This window comes from Silurus aristotelis, assembly GCF_946808225.1.
Source record: "Silurus aristotelis genome assembly, chromosome: 4".
Taxonomy (NCBI): domain Eukaryota; kingdom Metazoa; phylum Chordata; class Actinopteri; order Siluriformes; family Siluridae; genus Silurus; species Silurus aristotelis.
The window spans coordinates 12,948,231-12,973,954 of record NC_139577.1 but is presented as its reverse complement, the minus strand read 5'-3'; the positions used below and the strand labels follow the sequence as shown (position 1 = coordinate 12,973,954).

The window sequence follows — 25,724 nt, the reverse complement described above, 5'->3', positions numbered from 1 at the left end:
CTGTCTCATTTGTATTTGCCAAAAAGATTTTATTTACATATAATGTGCGTATTTAAATAAAAATGCACATTTATTTACTATAAATGCATTAGGTAAAATAATTCACATACATTGTATGAACAAAGGTTTGTGGATATTAACTATAAGATTCATGTTTTTTTTTTTTTTTTTATCCCCATTCAATTTTTAATGCTCATTTGCTTTTATAATAACCTCCACTCTTCTGGGAAGATGTGCATGTGGACATTTGTGTTCATTCATCTACAAGTGTGAAGTCAGGTACCGATGTAGGTGAGGTGAGGAGTCCTGGGGTGCAGCCAGCATTCACATTCATCCCAAAGGTGTTGAGGTTAGAGTTCTATTGCAGGCCTTTCAAGATCTTCTACTGCACCTCGTAAATAATATCTTAATGGAGCTGGCATGTGTACAGGGGCTTTGTCATGCTTGAGCAGGTTTCCGTTTCCTATTTGAAGTGAACTGCATGCAAAGACATCCCATAATAAGTTTGTGCCTCCAACTATGTGGTAACAGTTTTGGGAAGAACCACATATATCTAGAAAAGTTAGGTGTCCAAATACTTTTGTCCATTAAGTGTAATTTCTTCACAATGACATTAGTTTATAGTATCAAGATAATATCAGATTTTATTGTGACTGATATCTTCGATTTGCTATCTGGATCCACAGAGGCTCAGTCCTAGTGTTGTGTAGAGGAAAGCTAACTGTCGAGCAATCTGTAAGCAAATAAAGAGCACATGAGATTAAAAATTATTTTTCTGAAATAAATTAGTTAAAAAAAAACAAAACAAAAAAAAAAACATTAACATCACATTAGGTTTTGACATGAATCTGTAACCTGTTATAACCGCTCATTCTTGTTTTATCACGAGTGTTTTACTGCTAAACAACTTTACATTAACTAACAAAGCCTTTAACACGTGGCCATGATGACATAAGAGGTATTGAGTTACAGAAAAAATGAACTCTGCAGCTTTATTGGAACACTGTTCTACAACATCCGACATGTGAATTGGCAGCAAGAGTAATGGGCTTGGCACAAGTGTTCACCCTTTGAGAATGATCCATATTCTGCATACTGAACTGTATATAAGAAAGGCCTTCCTTCATATTGCTGTAAAGCATGTAGGTTTGGAGCAAACCAGGTGTCATCTGCAATCACATATTTAATGTCACATGATCTCAGTATTAATACATTGGTTCCAGGATGACCCCAGAGACTGGTAGGAACATACCTAAACAAAATTAATATTCTGGTAAAGTATTGGATTTTGGTTACAAAACAAATATCCCAACTCTCAGCGAACCATTAAATCTATTATAACATTTTTTATAAATAAAAAGGTCAATGACTGGATAAAGAAGGACATGGGAAAGTGTTAGTTTAGTGATTAAGGCTCTGGGTTACTGATCGGAAGGTCGGGGGTTCAAACCCGGATATCCTCAAGCTGCCACTCTTGGGGCCCAAACAAGGCCCCTGAACCCTCTGTGCTCCAGGGGCACTGTAACATGGCTGACCCTCACTCTAATCCCTTGGTTCCTAACATCACTGGGATAGGCTGAGAAAAGAATTACGCTGTGTTGTAAAATACGTGACAAGCATAAAGCACCTTTCTTTCTTTTTCTGTTAAGAGAAGTGATAGTTCAAGCCCCTTTATCACCAAGCGACCACTCTTGCACCCTTACACAAGAGCCCTCTCTTCTTCAAGGGTGCTGGGCTGGCCATGCACTATGACTCCAACGCCATAACACGCTGGCATATGCAACGAGTAGAAGATATAGACAAAAAAAAAGAGATCTCATCACCCTGAGAAGCATTAAAACATGGTGGTGGTAGCAGTATGCAACAATTTTCATCAACAGGACGTGGAAAAATGGGTGAAAGCATGATTGAGCAAAAAACAAACAAACAATCAAAAAAAAAAAAAAAAAAAACTTCCTGGAACAACAGCTGCCTTTAAGAAACTTGAGAGTTGTGCACATTCCAATAGTACAATAACAAGCACATTAGATTAAATAACAAGGAAGCTGAATATGTTAGAATTGGCCCAGTCAAGTTCAGACCTGTTTAGTGAAAAACTAAGACAAGACATCAAAATTGTTCAATGTAAGTTTTTCTTTCAATCTGATAAACCCTAAGTCCCCCCCCCCCCCCATAGGAAAATACTGATAGAGACATATTGCAGAGGTTGTTTCGCTCTGTTGTGTTGAATACATACAAGTTTGGCTATTACATAATTAATAATTGATCAAACTTTACACATATACACTTTATGGACAAAAGAATTGACACGTAGGCTTTCCAGCCATATATGGTCCATCCCCAAATTGTTACCACAAATAAGCAAACAATTGTATAAGATATCTTAGGACCTGTTCCAACACGACAATGCACCTCTGCACAAACCAAACTCCATGACGATATGGTTTACATGGGTTACAGTGGAAGAGCTTGAGCAGCCTGCTATGGAGCTCTGACCTCTATTGCAGGCCATGAATGTGAATGCTGACTGCACCCCAGGCTTCCTCACCTCAACTATATCAGTACCTGACTAAAACCCTTAATGCTGAATGAACACAAATCTCCACAAGCATACTCCAAAATGTAGCGCAACATCATCCCAGAAAAGTGAAGGTTAATATAACAGCATATGAAGACTAAATGTGGAATGGGATGTTTAAAAAGCACATAGTCAGGTGTCCACAAACATTTGTCCATATAGTGTAGTTCAATTAAAGAAAGATGACTGTATACAGGTAAAAGAAACACTGGTTTATAGCAGATTTCAGGTGTTTTAGGTCAAATGATTAAAAATAAGGCAAATACATCCCTTAATTCTATGATCTGCAAAAGAATTGGAAATGAAAGAATAACTAATCTGGCACTGGGAAGAGAAGAAATGAGTGAATACTGCACCTCACACATGGACTGGTCATAATCCTCTGGACCAAAGTGATCTCCACCTGGCTGAAGATCCAGAATGACAGCCGGGACATGTCCTGAGCGATGAACAGTTTGAAAATGTATGATGTCACATGGAGTTCAATTGTATAATGACAAGCCTATACCACCTGATCCGCAATATTATATACATCAAATGCCATTAATGTAACTTTGTGATCAAACTGCCAAGGTTTCAGTTCGTCAAAGAGCAGCCACAATGTTGTAAAGGTTAAGACAGTAACCAAATACACAAGTATGAGCAGTAGAGTACAGTACAGTGGCCTCTTTATCTTTAGCTCACAGGCACATAGTGTCTCACCTGGGCATCAGGCCCACTGCATGAGCTTAACATCACCACATGCTCAACTCTTTAAGGGTAACACAAGAAGGGTCAAGTATGCAAATTTGCATATAAATAGACACTAAAAACCAACACAATTTGGTCCTTGTTAAAGTCGTTCTGATCTTATTACTTGCCCATTTTTCCAGCTTCCATCACATTCAATAAAAAAACTAGCTGGTCATTTGCTGCCTAATATATCCCACCCCATAACCAATATTCAAGAAAAAGGTCAGAAAGTGGTAAATAACAGGTTTATGCTGAAAAGCTCTCTATCGAATACATTATGCTTTTAAGTCATTCACAGGTTGTTTGTAAGGTAAATGTTCTACCTAATCTAAGCCTAATAATAAATTGCTAATACACTCTTATCAATTAATACATTAATTGAAATGTATAAAGAAAGTTTCTATTTTAATGATAATACACCCCTCACATTTAAGCAACTATTCAATTATATCTTATACAGTGACAATACTATAGAAATGAAACTTGCACATATTTTAGAGAAGTCAATGTGCATATTGTGTAGCAGTACAGATTTACTGTCCTCTAAACAAATAACAGCTGTCAAAATACTGACAACAAAAGTGAGTACACCCTAAGTGTAACCACACAAAGCCACATGTCCTATTCATAATGATCATGTTCTTGTCTGATTGACACGACCATACAAATTTGTGTATTAGAGCAGTTCAAATTTGGTGCTTTGAGTTCAATTCTCTCATACTGACCACTGGATGTTCAACATGGAACCTCAACACAAATAAACTCTCTGAGGATTTGAGAATTATTGTTTCTCTCCACAAAAATGGCAGAGGCTATAAGACGATCAGTAACACCCTAAAACTGAGTTACAGTGCAGTGGCCAGAGTCATTCAGAGGTTTTCCAAGACAGGTTCCACTCGGAACAGACTTCGCAAGGGTCCATCAAAGCAGTTGAGTCCTCGTTAGCGTCAGGTGCAGAAGCTGCTTCAAAAAAAAAAACCAGATGCATGAGTGCTGCTAGCACTGCTTTAGAGGTTGTCAGTGCTTAGACGATACGCTGTACACTGCAACAAGTTGGTTTGCATGATGGTCATTCCAGAAAGAAGCCTCTTCTGAACCTGGCTCACAAGAAAGTGTGCAAACAGTTTGCTAAGGACAACCTGTTCAAGAGCACAAATTACTGGAACCATGTCCTGATGGGACTTCGATACACTTGTTTGGCTCAGATGATGTCCAAGCACGTATGGTGACATCCTGGTGACGAAAACCAAGAAAATTATGTCTTGCCTACAGTCAAGCATGGTGGTGGCATCATCACGGTCTGGGGCTGCACGAGTGCTGCTGGTACTGGGGAGCTGCGATTCATTGAGGGAAACATGGATTCCAACATTTACTGTGACATTCTAAAGCAGAACACGATACTTTCCTTCAGAAACGGTGCCAAACATAATATTCCAAGATAATACCAACCAAAAATACACCACCAAGATGACAACTGTCTTGCTGAGAAAGGTGAAGCTGATGGAGTGGACAAGTATGTCTCCAGACCTGAACCCTATTGAGCACCTATGGGGCCTCCTCAAGCAGAAGGTAGAGAAGCTTCATGTGTCTAACATCGAGCAGCTCCATGATCTCATTATCTCAAGAAGATCCCAGCAACAACCTGTGCAGCTTTGGTGGTAACTACTCTTAAATATATCCAAGTTTCATTTGGATGCAAAAAGTTTGATGTCATTTATCAGTTAAAAAAGATTGAATTATGTACAAAGAATAACACACCGTTTGCGTGTGCTGTTATAGGAAAATAACGCAGTTCGAGCCATAATCACACCCGACGGCCATTTACTAATTTTCCTATATCAGCACACCCCATTGTGCTTTACTTCTTGCGTAAACAAGAAGTAGCCAGCTCCAGAATTATTGGCACCCCTCTCCTTTGGTTAAAAAAAAAAAAACATTTGTAATAAAATAAAAAGATCTGCTGATGATTAGCTTAATTTTACAGTGGAAAATTATTATTATTTTTTTTTAATAAAAACCTATGAATTTAAATGTAATAAATCCATTAACATAATTCTATAATAAAGCAAGTGTAAAGTTGAACTACCAGCACTTTTTGGACTGACATAAGCTTCCAAAAACCTCAAATTGAACATTCAACATTTACATTACATACATACATTATACATGACGGGGACAGAGCTCTCGTGTTCGTGGGTGTCTGTCACAAAGTACATCAAATGCTTAGAATTTTTATTTGGCATGAATTAAGTGATCTATCTATGCTTTACAATCATGTTCTGTCCACTGGACCAAAAACCCCCCAGCATAAAAAAGAAAGCACCAGGGAGAGCACTTCTTCCCACCTAGCATATCTGGCAGTGCGCTCTGAACGCTGAAAGGCCATTGAGCAACTCGCATGTTGTCACTTTATATCCGACTCTGAAGTACGGCGACGTTTAAACATCACAGTTTAATCCTTAAAAGTCCTTCATCTGCTGTCTGTTATCAGCAGCGTCACTGTGGGTGACTTCGCCTATCAGGCTGCCTCTCTTTGGTCTATTTTACACAAGCCTCCTCCTGACCTTGGCCCGGCCCGGTGTATTGTTCCTGATCTGATATGCTATCTCTCAAACATGCTAATCGCTCCAGCTGCTGGCGTGTGTGATCAGCATTTTATCTCCTAAAGAAGGGTAGCAAGAGATTAGAGGGAGACTTTCTTTTAGCATTCATCCGTGCATGTGTGTGTGTAAGTGTGGTCACATGTTAATTAACCAGACACCGAGAAGGAAAGGGATTTGCACTCGGCGGGACTGGGATGTGCTGACACTGTATCTCGCACAGAATGCTTACACACAAGGTGACCTCTGTGTGATGGAACAGGTTTCTAACAAATCGCCTGTTTTCAGATGTGAGACTTTCTCTCTGAAGAGACAGCAACCGAGCTTGGGCTAATCCAACTGAGCGATAGAAGAACTGGCAACCACCTCTTTAGTTACATCATACTCCACTCATTCTACTCTTCCTTTCGGTGTCCATTCAGCCATATAGATGCAGTATATCTTTACTCTTGAAAGCTCTTTATACATGCTGGAAAAATATCTTCAAGCATTCAAGTCACATCATGTGCATGGTCTTTAAAGGTAGCTGGACATTCCAGCTCATGGCAAGTAGTAGGCAAATGTGCTTGTGACCTTGGAGATTTGCCATGAATCTGACAAACATGATATGTATTCAAACGATAAAAAAGCTACTAAAAGCCCAACATTTGAGCTATTGCTCGCTGTTTTGAAATTATAATACAAAGAGAGCTCTCAGTGTTCTCTCCAAAAGCACAGAACACACCGAACACCCAAATGCTAGTGTGAGATGGGAGCAATGGCAGCCACGGAGATTGACAAGATATTTTATTGACAGCTGCCGAAGCGTAACGCTGCTTGCGGTCGTTAACTCATAATTCCTGACCTCTGGCCAAGAAAAAAAAATAAAAAATTTAGAACAGAATATCTTCTTATGAACCTTAGTACGTTCTTCACAGCTCTCAAGATTCAAAGCTGTATGCCGTATATACAGTACATACCGATCAGGCATATCCATATTATAATAATTATATATATAATCCATAATGTATTCTAACCACCTGCTTAATATTGTGCTGGTCCCCCTTTTGCTGACAGTTCGACTTATGATTTTTCGATTTCACAATGACTTTAAAAATATTTGTTAAAATTTTTTCGAATGGTTTCCCAGCCTATGCTCTGCCCTCCACTCACGAACCGGCTCTCATCCATGCGCTCACTGCTACATACACATATACTGTATAGATTACACAGTATATTACTGTAAAAAAAATTTAATATTACAGTACTTCTATGTTTGTAAAAATTACTGACCTGCCATTTATTAAAGCCATTTAGCTACTAATTATGACTTCAAGTCATGCTAACATTTTCTGGCTCTAATGAAGAGAATAATAGTTCGAACCATATATAGCACCAGCATTTTCAAAGATGTTGACTAACCTTTAACACTGAGGTTGCTTATATGGGTCTGGATGGCCTTCTTGAGTTTTTCCACATACTTTAACACACCTGCCAAAGGCACCCGGTTGTCCTCTGAGTATGCAGTGATCAGCATGGATGGATAAAACTGAAGCACATAAAAAAATACAACTGTAAGCCGTAATGAGACATTCAGAGTATCACTGGTAAACTTAGAATTACCTGTGGAGTAATATTATGACAGGGACAATAAGATGCAATGTTGTCCCAGTCTGATGTATATGCAAGAGGGTCACCCCACTCTCCTCTTTCCTCTACTGTTAATGGGAGGGATGAGTCCTTCATGGTGTCAAGAACATCCAAAAAAGGTGCCTGGATAGGGGGAAAAAACAGTCCAGGTGATTCTTATATATTGATGTCACAGGGGATGAGGGATGCTTAAAAAAGCATTTTCCTGAATTTACCATATACTAATATATATATATATATATATATATATATATATATATATATATATATATATATATATATATATATATATATATATATCTTTGTACAATATTAAAATCAATCCAGTTAGAAAACCATGTCATGAGAAGTACAGCATGCTTCCGATATTAAAAAAGCGTGAGACCGCTGTCTTTTCAGGTTCCTTATTTTGTCATTATCTGAGGGCATCATTGTTTATGGAAAATCTCATCATTCTGTATTCTCTACAGAACCTCCAATGAGTGTGAAACTTGACCCAAAGTCCATACATGTTCTGCACAGAAACAGAAATCCATACAAAAACTCGGAGAAGAAATGCTGCAAAGATTTTTTTTATCATACGTGTGATTTGAGCTAGATATTGCCTGTATTACAGCTTCACGGAGGAGGATTCACCTGCAGGAGGACGGCTCTGAGAAGGTGAGGATGCCAGTTGGACAGTGCACCAGCTAAAACAGCTCCGGCACTACGTGCAGTGAGGGCAGTGAGAGCAGGCTGGGACACTCCTGACTGGAAGAGAGTCTGAATACAAGCAGTGAGATCCTCCACTCCATTCTTCTTCTGCTGCAAACACCCTGCTCGGTGCCATCCCAGACCACACTCACCGCCACCCCTGTTCAATTACACCCCCCGTGCACAACAAAGCATACATTATTTACATATTAAAATATATTATTAACACTACACAATTGCACAGGACTGAAACATGAGTGAAGTGATCATTTTCTACCTGACATGGCAGTAGGCCAGTGCCCAGTTGTCTTCCAGCAGCAGTCTTTTCTCAGGACTGAACGCCATGTTGAGGTCTACGCCGTATGCACCATACACATGAAGTAAGAGTGGAACATCACTCAAATCAGCCAATGGTTTAGTGTGAAAAAGTGTCAAAGGCACTGCAGTCCCATCCTGAAACATAAATTCACATTGACTTACGTTATTTTGACAAAATGATCAATATCAATCACATCCATAACTGCTTTTTGACACCGTATGCCAGATTTAGTACTCGATTACCGTTATATTGACTCCACTCATCTGAGAAGAATTTCTACTAGATTTAAAGCTTTGGGGATTTGTGCTCATTTAACCACAAGAGCATAAGTGAGATCAGGACAAGAAGACCTGGTCAGGACTCTTCACTTCTTACATTTAAATACCGTCATTTCCGGACTATTAGGCGCACCCAAATATAAGCCGCACCCACTGAATTTGACAAAGATTTGTATTTTGAACATAAATAAGTCTACAGTGAAACTAATGAACTTTACACAGGCTTTAACGAAAGACAGTGTCTGTTACACGGCTTGTATCTAAACAGTAGCCTACCAAGAAAGTCATTGTTCACTGTCTTCCTCCTTCCTTTCACAACTATTTCTCTCGGGAGTTTATCTTTTGGCATCGCCGTGCGTTTAAAAATCACCATCGGTGAAGCTTTTCTCCGGATGCCGTGCAGCTCAGAACACAGGTGAAGTGCGTTTTTTTACATGCCCGGTTGTTTTCAGCGTGACGTCGCATTTCCTGTTGACAGTCCGAGTGAGAGGCAGGTCAAACCTCAGAGGAACATCATCCATATTTATAAATCTATGTTTATGATGTTTATTACACATAAATCCATATTTATGATGTGGTGCGGCCCGATTCAGTGGGAGCACATTTGATTTGATATAAAGAATTTCACTGGTTCACCTGAACCCGTTCGGCAATTTCATCGGTTTAAGGTTATGGGGCTCAGTTTTTTGGCTTGAAGTTTGTGAAACCGGGAAAAACCCATAAAAATCCATAAATTAGCCGCTTCGTTGTTTAAGCTGCGGGGTTCAAAGCGTGGGGAAAAAAGTAGCGGCTTATATTCCGGAAAATACGGTACATAAATTTGCAACTTATATTCATTCATTCATACAATGGAGCAGCTATAGGGTTAACGGTCTTGCTCAGAGGCCCAGGAGTAGCAGCTTGGTGTGGCTGAGATTGGAACTCATGACCTTTGGATTTAAAGTCCAATGCTACTACCACCTACCACTTCTGAGTCTCTTATTTCCAGTAAAGGCAAATCTTAGGGTTACAGGAAAAAGATACTTTAACTATAGGTATTAAACATTGAATGTCTTTATTGACCCTTGTGAGGTGGGAAATAGTTAGAACTGTAAATCTTTCTAACTAATGTTTAACTTCGGTCGTAAGCAATAAACCCTGGCTGAATGTGAATCTCCAGGATTTAACTTTGTCACACTTTAGTACAGAAGGATACTTAAAAAAAAGACCTGGCTGATAGCCTGCAGGCGGGTGGTGTGACACACGGAGAGGGCGGCATGTTGAAGCAGTCCCTCGTACGAGAGGGGTCGCTCATCCGTAGGAGAGAAGCAACAGCTGACAGGGGGATGAACCGGGGAGGACAGGAGGAAGTGGCATGCATTTCTCTTCAATGGGTCAGAGCGTTCTGTCTCGACAGCACATGCCCAGGACGGCAGCTATGTTAATCACAAACATTATCACACAAAATAAACAAAGTTCATCACACGAGATATGGCGAGAACATTTAGAACATTACAATGCAGAAACTTACAAACAATTTTTTGAAAAAATTGGGCTATTTATTTCAAATTGAGTTCAGAGAGCTAGTGAGTTTAAAAGTCAGCTATGGAAGTGATAAATTAAAGGACACATAATGACATTTATAAATATTTATTAAACAGGCTTCAAATAAAACATATTCTACCCAATGCATTATATTGAGCAAATCTTTTGAATACTATGCTCACATGGTGAATGGTCACATCATTAGGAGATTTTAATGGAAAGGTCTGCACTTGGAGTCGACCCTGAGGCCCCCTCAATGTGAACACACAGTAGTCTGGTAACATCTCCATGTCTTTAATGACTGCTCCAGCTCCAGGGCTGAACACAGGCTCCCAATAGGACATGGCTGGAGAGGAGCGAGGGGTCCTTAGCAGCTTGGGATTAAAATACAAACAAAAGAATAGTAATCATACACAATATGCACACGTGAAAAGCAAGCCTGAAAAAAAAAAAAGGCTTGTATAAATTACAACACAACTTATTCTGAAAACTCAAAAAAGCAACAGAAGACATTAAACTTTAAACATAGTGTCATATTTAAATTTTAAAATGGGAATAAAAAAAGTAAAAACAAATTAAAATAACGAGCAAATATCGCACCTGGGTATACTGCACCTATTTCTGTATATTAAATGTATATGAAATGTATATATTGGTACTTTATCAGCCAATTTATTGTGTCCTATTGCTTTCTTCATCAAACCGGTGATATGTATGTTCTTTTACTATTAGTTTACAACTTTCTATGACATTATATTAATGATCATTTGCTCATTTGAACCTTGATTGGTATAGTATCAGTTTTTTTAAAACAAAAACTAAAAAAAAAAAAAAAAAAAAAAAAAAAAAACCCCACAGGGTCACAATATCTCACCTTTGCTCAAAATTTTTCTCAGGAAAAATGTGTTGCAAATTTACATATAAATTTACGGCATTTGGCAGACACGCTTATCCAGAGGGACTTACAGTTATCTTATTCATACAACTGTACAGCTATGGGGTTAAGGGCCTTGCTCAGGGGCCCAGAAGTGGCAGCTTGGTGTGGCTGTGATTTGAACTCAACTAGCACCTCCCCAAATAAGTGTTTAAAACTGTTGCTGTCAATGTTTAGAACATGACTACTTCAATGTAGAGAAATGGTATGCGACAAGGAAGACGCTTACCTCATACTCAAGGCCTGGGCCAGTGTTGGTGAGGACGTACAGCTGGTTATCGGAGTGCTCTACGTGATACAGCAAACCGGGCTGCCGAGGGTGTATTAGTTTAGGGGGTGAGAGCGGGGACTTGCGGTCGATCATCCAGACCTCAGAGCTGCTCTTACTGCTGCAGTTTACAGTAATAAGCCTCTGGTCTCTTGACCGAATGATCTCCACGAAGAACCTGCAGAGCAGATCATTATTCCTATGTGAAAAGTTCACCTTTATATTGCATCTCAATTAAAACGGTTCTCTGTATCAATAGTGTAATTGCAGTGGTTGCTTCCAATTATTTTGGTCTCTGGATCTCAACCAAAGATTTGTTTCTGTGCGTCAGTGATTCGGTCAGATACTGTACACCGTACAGTTGGTAGGTGTTTGTTTTGGTGTAAACTGTTTCTTGGGTTTGGTGTAAAAAATATTTATGTTTACAAGTTAGAGATGGATCCTTACCAAAGGAAGTAATTTTTATTGGTCTCATTTACATAGACATGTAAATCATCAAAAAGTATACTTAGGTTTTCTAGGGAAATTGTGTAATATTTTTCTTGTTTAACTGGATGTAAGAAGAATGCCCAGAGTGCAGAGTCAGCCATGATACAGCACCCCTGGAGCACAGAGAGCTAAGGGCCTTGCTCAAGGGCCCAAAAGTGGCAGCTTCACAATCCCAGGGCTTGAACCCCCGACCTTCTAATCAGTAACTCAGTACCTTAACCACTAAACTCCCACTCTCCCTAACTTGAGCCTGAATGGAGAGCACACAAGTTTGGGTCGTTCACAAAATTGATATAAACCACGAAATGGGGTAAATAAAAAAGCGCACCAAAACAATTTGGGGTTTGGAGTGAAGGAAGTCCCATGTGGAGAAACACTGCTTAATAAGTTGGTTGTAGTATAATCATTTCTATGTGTGTGGGGGTGTTTTTTTTTTTTATCAGCAGGGATATTTAAAGCTGATTTTAGTGAATAAACATGAACATATGCATGCAGACCTTAAAATTGTTTGCACAAAATGCACATAGCCTGTCAATACATATAGCATTTCCTGTTTTTATAAATAGGTATTGTATTATTAGCTTTTTTTTACTGCAACGTCTGTACCTCAGCTCAATGTTGCACATAAATGCACAGATTTCACATACAACTGCACATATTTATACTTTAGGCTACATACAATTTATATCTTTTATATTTCTATTTTTTCTTTTTATATAAATTCTGTTTGAATGCAAATTCTGTTTAATGTCACCGGACAGTCTTAAAAGATATTTCCTGCTTTACTGCAGCAACAACTTAGATATTGCAAATTATATAATATGGTAAGTAATTCATGGGGGAGTGGTGGCTCCAGCGGTTAAGGCGCTGGGTTGCCGATCGGAAGGTCTGGGGTTCAAGCCCCGGTATCGCCAAGCTGCCACTCTTGGGCCCTTGAGCAAGGCCCTTAACCCTCTATGCTCCGGGGGTCCCGTACGAGGGAAATATCAAGGTCCGTGACGTGGGGCCGCCTTCCCGTGGGCTCAACACCTGCAGGAGGGACCGTAAGGGACGGTGCTGTGAGAATTGGGCAGCAGTCGAAGGCGGGGGCCTGCTTAGACTGCTGCCCCCGCGACCCGAATTACAGATAAGCGGGAGAAAATGAATGAATGAATGAATAAGCAATTCTGCACTGTGCATCATATCACTTATATATACGATATCAGCCTCTTACTGTAAATAGTATGTGCTTTAGATCCATTACATTTGCTGAGGTTTCTAAAATGAGTAGAAGTGAATAGGAGGTGATTATTGATTTCTGAGAGGAATAGTAAAGCTGACTGCACTGCTGAAGCTGCTGATGTAGGCTGTATTCGGAAAAATGCAAAAGCAAGGGGGGGAACAGGTATTTGTAAAGCAGCACAGGACATGAACAAAGCTGCCAGCCCAGCTCAGAAACACACTCTTACTCTGGATCTTTCTCTTCATAAACCAGTGTACTTTTGGCTCCAGTGGCTGTAAGGTGTAGTCGATAAACATGTCTGCACTGGAGACCTTCTTGAGTGGTGTAGTACAATACGTCATCAGTGGCCCACTCTGTAAGAGACCAAACAGTTGTAAATACACGCTCATACAAAAGCAAAGGGATGAAAATATATCAATTTAAAAAAATACTTAAACTATTATCATTACAAATTATATATATATATATATATATATATATATACACACACACACACACACACACACACACACACACACACACACACACACACACACACACACACACACACAGTATATAGGGGTGTAACGGTACACAAAATTCAAGTGTGTACCGAACCCAAAGCCCCACACATTTCAGCAACCATTTGAGTAGATTTTCTCAAGGGACAATACTATAGAAATGAAGTTCGGATATATTTTAGAGTAGTCAATGTGCAGCTTGTATAGCAGTACAGATTTGGTGAGTTCACCATAAGTGATAACAGCTGTACGTCACTTAACCATGCAAAGCCACATGTCCTATTCATCATGTACATGTTTTTGTCTGCTTGACAGGACCATACCACTTTGTGTATCTAGTATTAAAGAAGTTAAAATTTGCTGCTTTGACTACAATTCTTTCATACTGACCACTGGATGTTCAACATGGCACCTGATGGCAAAGAAACCCTGAGGATTGGTACTGGGCAGCTGCGGTTGCAATGTTGCTCACACAAAATATTGACTTGCACCCAAATATGAAGTGTATTTTATTTTAATACTCATGTGGTCTTCCCTCACAAGTAGACTGTTTTCGGAATTACAAATCTGTAAACATCAATAAAACAAAAGCTGTTCTCTGATATTCATCTATTGCTCTTTAAAGCCAGTTCACTGAAGACATTTGTGTCCTGACTTTTGGAGGTTTGCATGTTGTGAATAACATACTCTTCTAATTCTTCTCGTAAAGTATCCCTGCTGTGTTGTGAATTAAGAAAACACATGTACAGTGCAGACGATCAGGATTACAAAACACGTCTAGGATTCTGCAAAGCTGTAAACGTCTCTCGTTCTTACCAAAGCTGAACACGTTCTCAAGGATAAGCACAGGCTCCTGGGGAACTGTATCGGGTTCTAATCGAACTAACACGCATCTCGCCACCTCGCTGTGGCTGCTCTTCAGTGTAGCTGCCAGCATGGATTCAGAAGGAGAGAGTCTGACCCTTTGAACAAATCCGTCCACATCATGTCCCAAATGAGTACCGAGCACTGGCACAGCATGTGGCTCATCTGAGGAAAAACACACACACAATTCTGACCTTAAGTGGAAATTAAAATTATTTTTTTGTAATTAAACAGGATGGGAGCCTGTGATTCACAAAGGTTTAAAAAAGCCGCCATAAAGTTTGATGAAGTACATGAAGCAAGAGGAATAAAAGGATTACCTTTAGTCTAACACCCAGATCATTTGGATTGATGCACCAGTTTGTAAGGCAGTGATTGGAATATATATTAAATTTTTTATACTTGATTTTAAATAGATTAGTATAGACTAGTGTCAGACCACTGGTATGGGAAATTCTTATACTTCTTTTGGCTTTTCCCATTAGGGGTCGCCACAGTGGATCATCTGTCTCCATACCCCCCTGTCCTCTACATCTGCCTCTTTCACACCAACTACCTGCATGTCTTCTCTCACCACATCCATAAACCTCCTCCTTGGTCTTCCTCTTTTTCTCCTTCCTGGTGGCTCCATCCTCAGCATTCTCCTACCGATATACATCATGTCCCTCCTCTGCACATGTCCAAACCATCTCAATCTCGCCTCCCTCACCTTGTCTCCAAAACGTCCTTTATGTCCCTGGTGTGTTTTTTCTTTTTTCTTTTTACAATTACTTCAAATTGGACTTCCCCTTGTATCCAAATTAATACAGGTTTATCCTAAATTATGAATGAGGATGGCCACAAGTCTCAGACAACAAAATAGGAACTGTATAAAAAAAAGCTATCTAAAAGTTCGATAACATATATGAAGGAAGATGGATGAAGAAATTGGAATGAACCAAGGCACTATAAGAATAGTAGATTAAAGAACAGTAGTTTACATTTTAAATAGATAAGTATAGACAAATGACGGACGACTGGTGTGTAAAAAAAAGTCTATTTGAACTTTCTCTTGTCATCATCATTTGCAAATGAACTGAGGTTAATCCCAGATTCTGAATGAGGATATCAATTACAGACTACAAAGTTTGGTGATGTATAGGAAAGATGGGTGTGGTGTAACAACCAGACAATTTGGATCGATGCACCATTTTACAAGGCAGCGAATGGAATGAACCAAGGCAACAATCATATGTATGTTGTATGTTCTGAATTTGAAATAAATTATTGACAAATGACACAGCACTCGTGTGCGAAAAACCTTTTTATTTTAAGATTATGTGAAAATAGGCTAGTAAAGGTGATTACTTACATTTTTTATTTCTCTTGGCATCATTACTTACTAATGAATAGAGGTTTATCCCAGATTCTAAATGAGGCCTGTCACATATCAATCACACAGTACAAATCCAGGGGTATTATAATCATATTACATCGTAACAAATACTGCAATATCTTCCGATTCCTAATGGTTTCCTAAGCATCAACACTATAGATCATGTGGAAGATTGTGATTTTACCTCTTTAATGTTTACCTTCTCCACGTGCTGCTCTGTACACCACATGCTCCTCCACAAAATACACATGATGGAGTCCCTGGAACTTGAAAATTGAGATTAAGTGTCACTTAATGGGAGTGAAATTAAGTGACAAAATCCCATGATGTTTTTATTTACTAAAAGATTTATTCACTCACTACAGTGCTGTCCGGCACATCAGCAAACTGCTCGTATACTGAACGCAGCTTTCTCTCAAAGTGCCTCTGAAGCCTCTTTAGGTTCCTCAGATCAGCCTTTACAGCTTCCTAGACAGGAAAAATAACGCAGCCAGATGCATGGAGTTTTTTTGTGTAATAACAATAAAACAAAATAAGGGGCGTGTCGCATTATTTCTTACCCCAGAGTAAACGCGTGCTGTCATTCGGACGCATTGTCTCTTGCAGAAGGACACGTTTATTTTGCGTGTTACCGCACGCAAAAACATATAACTAATACTGGTAAACGATCTCATTTTACTAAGCAGTCTTACACTTCAGGAGATTTCACAGAGCCTTTGTGATCTGCTGTCAGAGTCCAATCTTTGTGTGTGTGCTTGTGTATGTTTATGTGTCAGAAAAAATTCACTGTATGACATGTGCTTCTCGAAAACTCAATTGCAGCGTACGGGGACATTTTGAACAGACCCGAGTAATCAATATCGAGTCTGTGAGATTATCTGCGAGAAGGGGCCATCAGCGCTCGATGAGTTCGGTAATCGATTGTATTTGCTGCACAGCCAGACGGACTAAAAGTATGCGGAAGTAGTAGTGTTCATGAGCTGGCTACAGGGCGCCTTGGTAACCGGCAAATTGTGACAGTTAATTTAGAAGTCGTTCGGTCTGTTTTTAGACAATCGAAGCAGTTGTAAGCGATCATATTTGCGTAGTCGAGTAGTGCACGCTGTACAGACGTCATATCCATCGGTTATTCAAGTGAGAAATGGAGTCAAACCCAACAGGTAGCCGGGGAATGAACAAATTCAAAGATGTTCGGTCGCCGGAAACGCACGTAAACAAGCGCCAGGCTCCGGATTCACACTGTGGCACAGATGCAGCTCGCGCCAGGTGGACCATCCTCAGACAGGTGATCTACTTTATTATCTAAAGAATATAAAAACTATATATTTAATCAACAATACACTGTGCATACACTGTACATCTTTATGGAATCAATATACTGTATACTGCATTCAGTGCTTTTTGATTGTTCATGTATAAGTCTTGGTCTATCTATTGAATATCAATCCATCTTTCCTTTTTTTTCCAGGTATTGAGACAGAAGCAACTTGACAATGTCAATGTTCAGTCAGTGTCGGTTCGCCGGTTCTCCTCCTTCAACCTGTTCTCCAGGGCTGAGGTTCCTTCTCTTGAGAGCGATGGTCCATCTGATGGGAGGTGGATTGAGTACAGAAGTGCCTGTTTTCCCCAATACAGTGCCTTAATCAGGTTAGTGTTTCATGGCCGGACATTCCACCGTAGACCACTTCTACAGAATCCTTTACAATCTCACATTTATACACTCTGTGTGTTGTTCAGAGACAGCCAAGGGCCAATCAAGATGGAGGAGGTGCTCAACAGCTTCGACAACACCGGGAATGTCTGTGAGTAACCATCTCAATGGCTGTATAAAATCTTTGTATGTGCAGGGGAAAGTGGTAGTTTAATGGCTACTGATCAGAAAGTTTGGGGTTTGAGTCAAGCTGCCACTTTTGGGTCCTTGAGCAAGGCCCTTAACCCTCTGTGCTTTAGGGTGCTGTATCATGGCTGACCATATTCCCTGGCCCCAGCTTCTGAACATCGCTGGGATATGCGAAGAAAGAATTTCACTGTGCTGTAACGTATATTTGATAAGTAAATACATGTAATATTATGAAGCCATTTCTAGAATCGTAAGAAAGGAAATGTTTTTCCACATATGTAGAATTGCTCTGTCACCTACTGAACAGACCACCTAAACAAACAACTTCTACTGTAGACTGTTATTATTATATATTTACAAAAAGAGACATTTAAATAAGAAAAGGTTCAAATAAAAAAATAGAGTAATAGAAATAAAGATTTGATATTTAGAAGCAATTGTGACATTGAAAGATAAATCATTACCAAAATGTATACATGTATATATCTATACAGAAATGTATACAGAATGATGTAAACATTGTACTCTGGTACAGCGATGCATTGTGCTGCATTGAAATGTTAATAGTTTATGTTTTTTTTCGATTAGTTAACAAGCAAATGGTGGTTTTGAGTTCTCCTTCAAACTGCAGATCTCCAAGGAGCCACTGGCAGGCACAATTGTGCAATTAGAGACATCTAAATGACTCCGTCAGCGAGGTGGGAATAAGAGCAGAACGCGATGCTGGCTTTAGCAAAACCGTCAATTAGACGTTAAGTCAAGCAGGATATTTGAACCATCTGTGGCATCCATATTACTAAGGATATGTGCAGAATCTCTGTGTAGTCTTATTAACAGCGTTATAATGCTTAACACATTGGATTTGATTGAGCGACTTTTTTGTTGTTTTTTATATCCAAATATAATCGTTTAATTTCAGCTTTAGTCTCATTAGTGTAGACATATTGTGAGTTTTGGGGGAAAATCTGAAATGCTCCTTAAATAAGTTGGATTTAAAGCATTATCCTACACAACTAACGTTGGTTTTAATGTTATTCTAATTGTAAACATTGGAAATTCAAAGGGTCGATGAGACAGGCTTAGTCCTCTCTTTTTGTCTCTGACTTTCTATTTATTTATTTCTCTCTTCTCAATATATATATTTTTTTGCTTTACACAAATATGACTGAACATATGATACGTTTTGTTAAAAAGAAAGATGCTCCTGTTTTGTTAGTTCTTTGAATCCCATTTGCTGTCTTTTAAACAGTCTTGTTTTCCTGATGGATTAATAAGCACTGGCAGCATCACCCCTCTTTTTAGCCCTCTGCCGCTCTGTGAGTCAGGGTCACCCCTGTTTCTTTCAAACGGTCCTCTCAGCCACTCCTAATTGATCTCACGCCTTGGTAGGTCCAAACATCTCCCCCGTGTTCTTCTTGGCTCAGCTGGTCTCATGTATTGTCAGCAAAGAAGGGGGATGAACATCTATTGCCTATCCTTCATGCCAAATTCCTGCCTAAAGACATGACTAACCTCTGAAGCCTCAGTCTTCTGTGACGGACTGGATGTTGAATATGCTGTACAAATATATGTGTGATCCGGATTGGGAGGTGCTGTTGCTTTACGTTCTTGTTTACAGAAGGGTTCTGGGGGGTGCACAATAGGTCTTTATCGGGACATAGACCTATGGGGAAGCTCTTGAGGTCTGAGCTTTTTTATTAAAGGTATGGATGTACCATAGATGGCAACTTTGGCACCTCCTTAATTTCTTGTGTTTGATAAAATCAGGCCAATATATAATCTGTCTGTATTTTGAAGCACAAAAAAAGTGTAGCCTGTGCTGTGTTTGCTGTGCTTGAATACTTTTCTAATTACTCTGATTACTCTGACTGCCCCAACCTCAGTGTCTGTCTGGGTCATGGCAGGGGGTCAGGGCATGCTGTGTTTGAGGCCCTTCGTTTTGAGGTTTTAGCAGGACTCTCCAGTGAAGTGTTCTGAAGCAGGTCACATGACCAGAAGTTGCATAGTGAGCTATGTGGGCTATATCTTGTGCGAGGTACTAAACAGCACGTACAGTAGTAAAAAGCTGAAGTGCAAATTTTGTTGGGTGACAATATCATCATGATAATGTTTTCACTCCGATCTTTTACTCTCAATCCTTAATTATAAGCTTATAATTCTATAATTATTATATTATATTATATTCTCTAATAACTAATATCATTATTGACAGATGTGTGATTACTATACATGGTTGATTGGGGAAAAAAAGTACATCACTCATTTAAATGCAATGCTTTATTCCATATCATTATTTATTGGAATTAGTTTTTAAGGAAAACCGGAGAATATATGCCATATTGTAAAGCCAGGCACTACACCCACATCTTCTCACGCAACAAGCTTCCTGTTTCCTTTCCAGTGCATTTAGAACATGCGTGCTTAAACATGGTTGACATCGATCGATTTCCGGGTCAAAGGCTGAAGGACATAAGTTGGAGGAGACAAGGAGGCATCAATTAGAGCAAGCCGTCTCTTCAAACGCGTCGAAGGTCCACCTTCCCCCCTTCATAAGCCACTCCAGGGCCATCACTGTGAGATAGAGATATGGATCTGTTCATGTTCATGCTCTGCAGATTGTATCACCTTCACTTCAGCATCAGTTCACACAAACGTCACGCTCCAGAGATGCTCATCTTTATTCCAGGAACCAGGAATCTGGGTGGTTTCGAACATGGCTATTTAATTTAATGAAAAAATTCTATGCCCAACTGATTTGGTGAAATACTGTGTAGCTTCACATGCTCAAAAAAAAACTGTTAGTGGATATGTCTTTTGTTTTTTTCAATTAAATGATCGAGACATGACTTGTTTAGCTGCAAAGCGCTTTTGTGGTAAATAATTGGTCCTTAAAGACCGCTGTTGTACCACTGAGAATAAATTAACAGTGTACATTTGGGAATAACGACACACCTGTACAGTGCCTACAGTTCTTTTATTCTGACCGTGTGCTTAGGGAGGAAAATATTCATAGCAATTTGCGATTATTAGTAGATCTTGATCTGCTAGTCTACTTATAATTATTACTTATAATTACTTATAATACCACACTTTTTAGCATCACAACTATCATTGTCTTATTGCAGGACTGAAGATTTTACTACCTCAACTATATTTAGCAACTATAATCTACTGGGTGAAGAACTTTCTTGAAAGATGATTTAAGCTAGTTATTCTTAGCGAGTGTATTCTAAAATGCTTTTGGTTTTGTCTTTGGTTCAGACAGACAAAAAATCATCAATTTATTTAAGTTCCTTTTGAATTCTAGGGTTAGGGTTAGAACCAGAGGTACTTTTCCTGTTTTGTCTCCAGAAAGATGCAGCTCTACCTCTGCCATGTTAATCTGTATTCTATATGACTCTCATTACACGCCTCGGTCTCTGTAGTGTTGTGATACGTCATATTCACGTAGCAGCAGCGGTGCTGAGAGAACGCAGAATGAAAAAATGGAGAAAACAGTGATGGGCGAGGAGAAGATTTATATGGAAGACTGTTTCAGTTTAATTCCAACTTTATTTCTTGCAAATAGTGACTTATTTTCTTGCAATTCTGATTTTATTACTCGGAACTGTACATATTGTAAATGAAAATGAAAATGGGCTACAAGCAATAGAATCTCATGGTATCAAACTAAGCCTCCGATCCCTGTAGAGAACTCTGTCTAACAATCAGCTCTGGAGGAGACAGAACAAGACAGATGAAGCAGAGGAGCATCGTTCATACACCAACAGCTTCAAACTTCAGACCGACAACATAGTTACCGGTGGATGCAAGAAGAAATAAGAAGGATGGAGGAAAAAAGTCACATTGGTGAGGAATTAAATCAGAATTATGAGAAATAAACTCGGTGAATTGCAAGAAAAAAAGGAATGAGACAAGCTTTTTTTTTTTTTTGGTGGCGGAAACGGGCTTCTATAGGATTCAGGCCCAAGAAATCGACAGAAAGTTTGCCATCATTTCAAACTAAAACATAACGAAAACACGGTGCGTTTACTTTTTTTAGATTAATCTGAAATTTATGTTTCTATTTTTATGATTTTTTTATGTATACATTTCCATTTGCATTTGATGTAATACGCCAATTAAATGCACTCACTGGATTTGGTTTTTACAGCTATTCTTGTGTGCAATTTCAGCAATAAAATGTCTTTTTAATAAAAAAAAAAAAAAAAAGGTACTTAATCGATTGCTTAATTAATTGTTGGAATAATCGTTAGAGTATTTGATAACTGAAATAATCGATAGCAACAGCCCTTCACCACATCGTTAACTTTTATGCCGATGCGCCGATGCGAATCACTACTAAGGTCTAATCTGTTGAGCCACTCTCCTCCCATCTCGAATCGTATCAATTTGATTTGTATCAATTTGGAATAATATTTTTTTAGTCAGCATTATTTTGTCAGTAAAGACAAAATGAAAGAAAACAATATGAACCTTAATACGGGCAATTCATGGTGTATTCAGGAGCTTATTACTTAGTCATTGGGACTTTTAAAAAGGTATAGTATTTGTTCAGACTATATACAAGCAGCTATTATAGCCAGGGGGTTTGGTGGGTGTGTGTGTGTGTGTGTACACATTCCTTTTTGTAATCTTCAAATTCTTTAAACAGGTATTGGATCAGCTTTGGATTGGATTGGGCCTCTGTCAGTCTTTGGCATTGTGATTATAGTCAAAAGACACTTCCTTCCCAGTTTCTAGCAAACAGTTGATTTTTTTGTACAATGTTTTTGTAATGGGAACCAAACCATTTCCTCAACAGTTCTACCTGGGTTGCCAGTCGCTGTTGTTAAAAAACATTTCCACATCATGATATTACTTAAAAAAAGGTAAATCATTGGCAAAAGAGCATTGGTACAGTTTGTAACTATGTTTTTTTTGCTTTAGAGGCATATGAAGGCATTTGTGTGGCTCGTGGTTTCACCACTTGCCTCATACTACATTGGTTCTTGTTTTTCTTTTATTTGTACAATTAAGCACATTTCGATCCCCAATGTTTTAAGCTATGTGATAGTCTGACCATCTGACTCTTCTGTTAACGTTGCATGGGCATTCTCATCCTGTACAGCTTATCAAGTAACACACACACAACCACACACACACACACACACACACACACACACACACACACACACACACACACACACACACACACACGCATACAAACTGCATTGTGTCCATAGTGTTCATGGTCCAAATGTAAGGAACCTTAGTTTAGTCATAAGCAGTCAGAGTGGCTGAAATGCGTCAGCCATTCTGGAATTGCAAAAGCGCAGGGTCATTGCTATTTACAGCATTAAATCCAGCTCAAGCATATAGTTGAGGATTTGAGGGTTAAGAGCAAGGCTTTGAGGCAGTACTAAGATTTGAACTTTCAGTGTGTGTGGCGAAGAACCTTAATCATAGAGCTACCATTTATATTACAGTGAATTTTACTGTTAATGCGAGCATATTATACAAAGGATTTGTCCACTGTCTTTTTATAAGGTGAACAAAAGGTGAATCACAATTACCAGCTATGGCACAGCTACAATGGTGATGAGAGTATTTTTTTTTTTTTTTTTAAGGAAATGAAATAACAAAATGAGACTTTACAGAGGCTTTGTGTATGGCTCTAATACCCTGGTAATTACAGATATACTTTAACAACCAGGTCACACTCTTCTCTCTATCACAAAGATCCCTTCTTGTCAGGACTTAGAGAGAGACAGAGCAAGGGCAGGAGAAGGTGGGGGGCAAGGGGGATATTGGCATAGAATTGGATTATTATTGAATTTTACTGCTTTGCTCCATTTTCTCTTCTTTTGAGGATTTTAACCAACCTTTTTAACCTTCCATAAGGATTTGTGTCACAATGTCAACTGTTGCCGCATAAAGAAATGGACTTGTTAAAGGTTATAAAATTAAAGCATACCCTCTGACTATCTATCTATCTATCTATCTATCTATCTATCTATCTATCTATCTATCTATCTATCTATCTATCTATCTATCTATCTATCTATCTATCTATCTATCTATCTATCTATCTATCTATCTTTTACATGTATGGTATTTATTTAGAGTGATTTACAATTATCTAATTTATGCAACTGAACAGTTTGAGGTTAAGGGCCTCGCTCAAGGGCCAATCAGTTGCAGCAGTATTGATGCTGGGTTGGTGAAGACCTTCCAGTCATAAGTCCAACATTTTAAACACTGAGCACTTCAATCAATTAAACACTCATCCATCCATCCATCCATCCATCCATTGAGAGTCATCATTTCTATAGTAACAGCACAGGAACTTGTATGGCAGATGCTCCACATAAACAAATAAAAAATGAGTGTAATTATTAATATTGAGGTTTTCTCATTAATCATGTCTATTTTACTTTTAGGGAAGGCGTCTCCAATTTCATTGCATGTTATCGATCTATGATAAAGCTGCAATTTAAATTTGAGTTGGGTTTTTTTCAGTTGGTAAAAAAACTATAGGATCGAGGGCTTTATGATTTCAGGTGCTCATAACCAGCTATTGTTACTATGATTAATAAGGAGAAAGGGTATGTTATTACATTTACCAAGCCAGTACAAACAATTTAGCTTTTTTGGACTCACTCTTACACAATGGCCTGTTGAGATAAAGGTTCTTTCAATCTCTAGGTTTTAGAGTAAATGTATCTGTATATTATATCATGTATTAGGGAATACAGAACAAGTAGGAACTAAAAGATTTATATTACATCGAAAATACAATTTTGCTTTAATATATGGAAAAAAGTATTGGGACACCTGAGTTTTCAAGCAACGTGTGGTTCCACCCCAAACTGTTTCCACAAAAGTTGGAGGTTCACAATTGTATAGGATGTCTTTGAATGCGGTTGCTGTTTGAGCATGACAATGCCCATGTATTTTCTCCATATGGTCCACTTACAGTTTTGTAATATTTTATCCTTCATATTGATTTTGACCTCTTTGGTATTCATGTTTGACCCCTCTTTTTCTACCTTTTTTGAATTCTCAGTGCAGTTATTGGTGCTGGGAAAAAAAAAAAAGAACTTCGAATGCTTCCTCAGGTGAAATTGAAAGTCAACCTCGAATCACCCTAATTGAAAACTAGATTAGCACATTGACAGGGAAGTGATGTCCTACAATGGTTTTAAAGGGCAAGTGTGTGCCTGGAGGCCTGTGTTTGTGCGTGCACGTGTGTGCGTGCGCCTTTCTGTGCTTCCATTAGAGAAATAAGTGATTAACACTCTGCAGTTAATTTGTCTCTTGTTGCCTCATCCATCAGAGTGTATCTCCGTGCCACTCTATTGGTGGACGAACCCTGCCGCCCCCCTACCCCGGCTCTGCCACCCCGGTAACTAGCTGCTTGGCAACCGTACAAGTTTGCCCACAGCCTTAATGTAGTTGATGATGTTTTAAAACAAATAGATCATTTATCTGATTAGTGTCTTGGTGGAGAACGAAGCTTGTAAATGGCTACCGCTTACTTAGAAATTGGGCAGCACTCCAAAACCCTGACACTGGGGAGGGGTGTCTGTGTGTGGGTGTGTGTGTGTGTGTGTGTGTGCAGGTGTATATGTGTTGGCTAGTTGTTTGGCACATGTTATGTGAGTTCCCGCCTCACTTTTGGGTGCACAGATAAATAAATCTCTGTGGTCCTGGTGTGTTTTTGTGCAGTAATTAGCACCCGTCATGGTTAGCAGTGGTGTATCACCTTGCGAGGTGTCAAGGAGGATGTACACAGCACTTAGAATGTGCTAGAAAATCAGTACCAATCAGTTAACACCATATAGCCTGCAGACAAAAGATAATCATCTCAATCGCTAAGCGAATGCTATCATCTGCT

At 39.0% G+C, this 25,724-nt stretch overlaps 3 protein-coding genes across 4 annotated transcripts in view; 2 read left to right on the top strand and 1 right to left on the bottom strand.

Annotated features, from left to right (window-relative positions):
* LOC310725217 (uncharacterized protein) overlaps window positions 1-25,724 on the top strand; it is a 222,464-nt gene that overhangs the window by 55,171 nt on the left and 141,569 nt on the right. The window lies entirely within an intron of this gene.
* On the bottom strand, window positions 9-16,852 carry prepl (prolyl endopeptidase like). 2 transcript variants are annotated; one of them, XM_083539991.1, is made up of 14 exons: window positions 16,566-16,852; window positions 16,366-16,473; window positions 16,205-16,271; window positions 14,583-14,795; window positions 13,493-13,619; window positions 11,517-11,733; window positions 10,536-10,727; window positions 10,038-10,244; window positions 8,510-8,685; window positions 8,176-8,392; window positions 7,513-7,662; window positions 7,312-7,438; window positions 2,935-3,017; window positions 9-733 (listed from the first exon to the last, which is right to left on the bottom strand). In XM_083539991.1, the coding sequence occupies exons 1-14, from the start codon at window positions 16,677-16,679 to the stop codon at window positions 671-673; spliced, it is 2,061 nt and encodes a 686-aa protein (XP_083396117.1). In that variant the 5' UTR covers window positions 16,680-16,852; the 3' UTR covers window positions 9-670. The 2 variants fall into 2 exon arrangements, with proteins under 2 accessions (XP_083396117.1, XP_083396118.1); XM_083539992.1 differs by having other exon boundaries at window positions 16,190-16,271; window positions 16,566-16,818.
* Window positions 16,955-25,724, top strand: part of camkmt (calmodulin-lysine N-methyltransferase) — a 105,681-nt gene continuing 96,911 nt past the window's right edge. The window contains exons 1-3 of the mRNA XM_083540082.1: window positions 16,955-17,290; window positions 17,474-17,652; window positions 17,743-17,807. Of these exons, the coding sequence (XP_083396208.1) occupies window positions 17,147-17,290; window positions 17,474-17,652; window positions 17,743-17,807 (388 nt within the window). The 5' untranslated portion in view covers window positions 16,955-17,146. The remainder of the gene's footprint in view (window positions 17,291-17,473; window positions 17,653-17,742; window positions 17,808-25,724) is intronic.